The following is a 6417-nucleotide window of genomic DNA, read 5'->3' on the forward strand; positions in this document are numbered from 1 at the left end:
CCGGGGAGACACCGGGGGGACACCGCAGGGACACCGGGGAGACACCGGGGGGACACCGCAGGGACACCGGGGGTGCCCCTGGACCACCCCTCTTGCCCACCGCGGGGTGTCCCTGTCACCGCGCTGGGAGGGATCTCCCCCACTTGGGGCCACCGAGGGGACGGGGATGGCCCTGGCACCGGGATGCCGTGGGTCCTCCACCCTCGGCGTGTCCCTGGCACCGGGGTGTGATGTTTCCCCTCCCCCGGTGTCCCTGTCCCTCCCCCCCCGGGGCTGCGCCCCAGGACTCTTCTCACGGCCTCCTGTTAATGAGTACAGTAAAGGAACGAAGCTCCACATTTCCTTCTGTGTTTTATTAACTCACACTTTAACTCCAGCATGTAGAAAACGGTAAAAACTGAACTCTTTTTCTGGGATGATTGCAGCATTCCAGGTGCTTTGCCCAGAGCTGTGTGTGCTGCAACACTTGGGATGGCTGAAGTCTTATTTTGCATCTCGCGGTTATTTCCCCAGATATTTTTTACTTTGTCTTAAATTCCCCATTTTCAAAACCTCTGAGAAACCCTGGAACACAGGGTGGGAGAAAAATCCCTCATTTCTTGTGGGGGAAAAAAAAAAAAAGATCAGAAAGCATTAGGATCTGCCAAGAGATTTATAGCCCCGAGGACCAGTGGGCATTCTGTGTACTCATTTCAGGCCCACTGGGTGGTACAGATGGCATTTGACTCATGAGGGGCTATGACACTGCAAATATAGATCAAATTAAACAGCAAAATTCAGAGTAGAGGATGAGTCAAGCCCAAGTGCTGCTGCTCCAAAGCAGAGCCTGAGCAGCAGTGTGAAAGAACAAAACCCTTTGCCATCCATCACAGGCAGAGGAACAATTAGCAGACCCAGCGCTTTTAGGGGCCATAATATTGTCATATTCCAAAGAATCCGAAGGTTTTGGAGAGTTTGTGATGCTGGGCAGCGCTGGAATGCTTGAGGTGAGGCAGAGGTGGAATGGTGAAGGTTTATTCAGGCTACAGCAGCACTTGAACCAGTGCCCAGGGTGACACAGAGCACACAGCTGAGGCAGGAAAAACGACAGCAAGTTCTTCCAATTATTTGGAAATTCTTATACAAACTCCTCACTCGAGCCCTGGAGCGTTTTTTTGATTATTATGGTGATAAAACAGGATTATTTCTTTACTGAGAAGGAAACAAACTTTATGATGAGAAAGCACCACGGCTCCTTGCTTTTTTAGGTGCTTAAGGAAAACCACTTCTATTTCCTTGTGTGTTCCTGGTACAGCACAGCACAGGGCAGGAACAACACAGAATGCAGGTGGGAAATGTCCCTTTGGAGTTAATCCTGCTGGTTCCATCCTTCAAAGAGCCCTTCCTGCACATTTTCCTGAGCATGAAGTCTGTATGACCACCATCAGACAGAATAAAATGGGTAAAAAAGTTACAGTTCCACTCCTTAAAAAAATAACCCCCAACTGACCTTTAAGGAAGTTTTATTTATAATGGCACTGAGACCTTTTAAAGTCAAATAAATGCCAGAGAATTGGCACCACACTTGGTATCAGGGCTTCAGCCACAGCTGAGGCCACTAAATTGTTGCCACTGACCTGTAGCAACAGAATTCAGCTTGGGAAGTTCTCCCTGCTGGATGCAGCAAAGGGAAGGTTGTGTTTGTCCTCTTTGGCACTCGAACTGAGCACAAAGCAGAAGTTTCCCTGCACTCCTGTCAGTCATTTGGCATTATGCAAACATCCCCAGACCTGCACAAACTGCCTCCCCTTGCAGTGGGAGCAGAGCTGCCACCAGTGTTACCCCATTTCCTTCACTGGGCTGCTTAAACCCTGAGCTCTTTGCTGCTTCCTCTCCAGGTATCGAGCTCGGGCATCCTGGATGGATTGGTCATCATTCCTCCTCTCCATCTTCCTTGCAGAGTTGTCTGTGACTCCTTCTGGGGGCAAGAGGAGAGAAAGAAAAAAACTCTTCTGTGTCAAGACCCCCACCCCCAGCATTTCAAGTCCTCCTATTTGTTAAATACCAAAAAAAACCTCAACAGAATCTCAAGTTTTTTTCCAAGTCCCAGGCAGCCATTTGAATGACTTCCAGAGAGGACAGACTGTACCACAGCAAGAGGGAAAAAAAAATTAAAAATAAAATCATGCCTTAGCTCCCATGTCAATATTTGCAGCTGGGCTCATCTCATCCCCGAATCTTGCTTCTTATTCTAGCAGAGAATATGCATCCTGCCTTCTACACACCCATTTCTTCTCTAAATTGCACATCCCAAACTCAGGGTTTAGGCAGGACAGGGACAGCACAGGGAGCAGGAAAAAACATTGGGATAAACTATCTTCAAAAAATTTCCGGAGGCAGGAGGAAGGGGGAGGAAAACATGCAGATAAGGGAGTGGGAAAAGTCAATTCTGCAGATCAGCCACCATTAGAAATGCACATTCCCCAACAGCACTGAGACCTTGGGACTGCTTCTCACAGAAGGGAAGAGAAGCAGAAAATATTTTCAGTCTAAAGTAACAATAAGAAAAATAATCAAAGACTCTGAGAGCCTAAAATTTGTGTGAGTGAAGCAGCTACAGCAGCCTGGTCCTGGGGGCTGGGCACAAGGTTCTGGGATAAAGAGGAAGGAGCTTTAATCAGCATCCACTGTTAGACTATTTGTAATTGTTATGTCTTGTCAGCTCTTCAGCCACCTATTTTCATGAAGGTCCCAGAAATAGAACATCTGTAAGGTCAATATTAAACTCCAATTAATTGGCAATTGCCTGATGAAGCCATGATGTAAAGGGGGATATGGAGAGCATTTCCTTGGACTTCAGATAAATTGATGAGGCTCCTCTGCATTATTTATAACCAAATCAAATTCATGTTTAAATTAGTGGATTTATACAATAATGCAGGGCAGAAAGAGATGCTGGTCTGAGCCCAAAAGTCTGCATTTTTTCCTTTGTTAAGGAAATTGAAGAGAATCTGTATTTACTGTACAAAAAATGGATGTTTTGGAAGGGTCAGCTCAGGAGTAAAGAGGCCCTTTGAATACTTGGCTGCTTTAGGAACCTGCTGACAGAAGAATCCCAAGAATGTCAAGCAGCCAGATCAGTTAGCAGGCACCAGTTCTAATTAAAACTGACTATTTAAACATATGGCATTAAATTCATTGTCAGAATGAGACGTTCACCAAAATGTGAGACTTTTTCCTCTGTGTTTATTGCTGGGTGATGTTTTTTGATTTTTTTTTTCTTCCCTCTGCCCCATGGCTCTTAGGACTTCTCCCAGGGCAGCATTATTTGGGCATCAATGGCTAAATGTCCTTCGCAAACTTAAATAGCCAGACTCAAAATGTTTTTATTCAACTCTGTTCAAGCTCTGCTCTAGGACACCAAAAGGGGGGAGCGTGGCAAGAAGCAGCACAGAAACACGACAATTCACACTGCTGGGACAGAAAATAAGGATTGCAGAGCTGTGGGAAGAATAAAACAACCAGAACTCCACACATCAAACGCAAACCAACACCTTCTACCCCAGAAGGTGCCAAAATAAACACACAGGGCTCCAAAACAACAACAAAAACCACACATACACGGACAGGGACGAGCACTGTGCTTACCACACTGCCTTTTCAGCTCCTCTCTCTGCTTCCACTTGGTTATCTCCTCCTCAGTCACCTCTTCCCTGGCCACACTGCTCAGCTCGTAGGCGTCCACCTGGTGCAGCCTGGGCAGCAGGTCCTTGACCCACTCGTAGCGCACGGGGCACACGGTGCGCACGTAGATCTTGGAGGTCACGGCCACGTCGTGGAAGATGATCCACTCCAGCAGGGTCTCCTGGTTGTAGAGCTGAAAAATCAAAAGATCATCTCCCAACTGGTTTGATTTTTAGAGCCCCCACCTCCATCAGAATGGCAGTGATTGAGATGCGAGGGGGTGTTATCCTGGATTTTCAGATTGAGGTGCAACGATTTCCAATTGCCCATGAGATCCAAAGAGCCAGAGAGATAGTGCAGCCTGTGTCACACTCACTTCATAAACCAAACATTTACCAAGTTTGAAAGAGTGAGGCTCTTCCCCACTCTCAAAATGAACACTGCAGCAAACACCAGGGAGAGTTTAGGGACCTGCCCCTTATTCCTTTTAGAGATCCCTTTGCTACTTTATCAGCAGGGTTTGCGCACTCACTGTGGATGAAGGGTGGATGTAGACTATGCTGCCATGTCCATCCATTGTGCAGAATGTCCTGGCTGCAGATCTGAAAGGTTTGTGAAAAAAGAAATTAAAAAACCAACAAAACAAATCCCACATTGCTGTGATTAGACAGTGACACAGACAGCAACACTCAACTAAACAAAGCAGCAGCAGTATAGAAAAAAAAAATTTCAAGTATGTAACTGGAAGAAAGTGCTTCCAGAATTAGACTGTAAAAAAACATTTAAAAAGTGAAATACAATATATCTAATTTACCACAGCAGCACTGCAGGTGTAACACCACAGTAACCACAGGGTGATAACTGGAAATCTCCAAGCCCTTTAGTTGAATATCTGGAACCACTCATCAGCTGGTTCATTTCACAGACAGAAAAATTACATTCCTGGGAAGCTGCTGACATCCTTGGAATAGTGAAGAGTCAAAAGCAGAGAGCTTCCCAGGCTTCCAGCCCCTTGCAGAAACATCTCCTTCACCTGCAGTTACTACTTTGCTACTTTTACCAACATACAGCCACACTTTTATGCAATTTGCATAGCATCTTTTCCATTCAGCTCTCCAAACTTCACTCCTTACCTCCTAGCAACGTTGATGAAGTATCCTGCACATAGGCATCTTCTCAGGATTTCAGTTCTGGAGCCCTCAAATGTCTCTTTAGGGAAGTCTGGCAGCTGGGAAAAGAAAAACCAACACGAATGAGGATCTTTCTTCAAGAAAAAGCAGTTATACGCCCTCCATCCCATGGATTTTAAACTGTGGGTTTCTTGCTGTATGGAAAGCATGAGGAAAGGAGAAAAACTCTCCCTCTTGCCTGTTACCACCATTGCACCTGTGAGTTATGCAAGCAAAGGTGCTCTAAAAAAATATTTAAGTGGATCAGTTTCTCCTGGAGAAAGGCAGCAGCCATCTGGGAAAGGCTCAGCATCCACTACATCTCTTAAATATAAACTTACACAGCTCAAACATACCCAGAAATTCTATTTTCTCACCTGTTTCAGTTTAGTGGTTATTTCCCTCAGCTGTCTTTCCACACTGAAAGCAGATTTCACAGCTCTCCAGTGGATCCAGTATTCCTGGCACCAGGCTGAAGGAGACTTGCTGAGAATAGGAATATTTGAATTATAAAGAGGCCCTTTGTAATCTGCTTGTTAAGAAACTTGCCTCTTTTTTTTTGTTATGGTCATACAAAGGCAACAACCTACACAGGCAGATACTTTGTTGGGTTAAATAAAAGGTGTCTTGATGGAAATTACAGACCACACCAAGGAATAAATCTGAAATTAGGAATGAGCACATGCATGTGTATCTGCAGCACATCTAAAAACTGGGAGTTATGAGCAATGCAAAACCACTTACTGTAAAGGGAACATTTTATACCTTGCTTTGCACTGTTCAAAAATATTTAAGAGGGTTGCAAAGTCATTGCATCCTCCCACTTGTGAGGCAAGTTCCTGGTGTTGAAGCTCAGCCTCCTTTTGCTTCTGAGGATCACCTGAGGAATAAGTTATATCTCACTTAAAGTCATCTTTATTTATCACTACCTAATATTCTGTTAGTGTGTGTTTGGCAGCCTTGGCTCTGTATTCGTGTTATTTTTAGTTTTGTCTCTCCTTCTACAGCTGCATTTACAGCTCTTCCTCCTTCCACTACTGCTGAACAAGAGCACGTAGATGCTATTCAATCTATGACCAATCTCATCAGTCAGCACCAGGCATGAAGAATTCCAGTCTCTTAGAAAGTATTTCTCACTCACAATCAATCCAGAGGCTGACATGGAAAGGTAAAGGAATAAACAAACAGCTCACAGGGATCAAGTGAGAGGGAGACCAAGGCTGTTGAACCCACCCCATCAGAGCACCCTCTGATCTATTGAGCTCAACTTTGTCCTACTGCCACAGTAACGGAGGTCTTAAAGTAAGTTAGAGCCTGGAAAAAACCAGTGGATCTGTGAGTTCAGTGGGAATTCAGAGTTAGCGAACAGAAAAGATAATCCAGAGGTGATGCCCCATTTGTTAAAAACAATCAGTCCCTGCTGTCTGCACTCAGACCAACAGTAACACATCTGCTGTGGTGCATTTGGGTTTCCTGGTGGTTTTTTTTTTCCCTTTTATTTTTGCCTTTTCCCTCCTGTAACAGAGATTTCCCCTCATGACCTCTCAGTTTACGCACACGCTGCTTTTCCAGCTCGACAGCCTTG

The 6417-nt window shown here is 45.1% G+C and overlaps 1 protein-coding gene across 1 annotated transcript in view; it reads right to left on the reverse strand.

Annotated features, from left to right (window-relative positions):
• Window positions 1-334: 334 nt before the first annotated feature.
• DHX40 (DEAH-box helicase 40) overlaps window positions 335-6417 on the reverse strand; it is a 14316-nt gene continuing 8233 nt past the window's right edge. The window contains exons 12-17 of the mRNA XM_017730882.1: window positions 5598-5712; window positions 5210-5318; window positions 4797-4891; window positions 4196-4265; window positions 3628-3856; window positions 335-1957 (exon numbers count right to left, since the gene is read on the reverse strand). Of these exons, the coding sequence (XP_017586371.1) occupies window positions 1818-1957; window positions 3628-3856; window positions 4196-4265; window positions 4797-4891; window positions 5210-5318; window positions 5598-5712 (758 nt within the window). The 3' untranslated portion in view covers window positions 335-1817. The remainder of the gene's footprint in view (window positions 1958-3627; window positions 3857-4195; window positions 4266-4796; window positions 4892-5209; window positions 5319-5597; window positions 5713-6417) is intronic.

The sequence above is a fragment of the Corvus brachyrhynchos genome, unplaced genomic scaffold (assembly GCF_000691975.1).
Source record: "Corvus brachyrhynchos isolate BGI_N302 unplaced genomic scaffold, ASM69197v1 scaffold283, whole genome shotgun sequence".
Lineage (NCBI taxonomy): Eukaryota > Metazoa > Chordata > Aves > Passeriformes > Corvidae > Corvus > Corvus brachyrhynchos.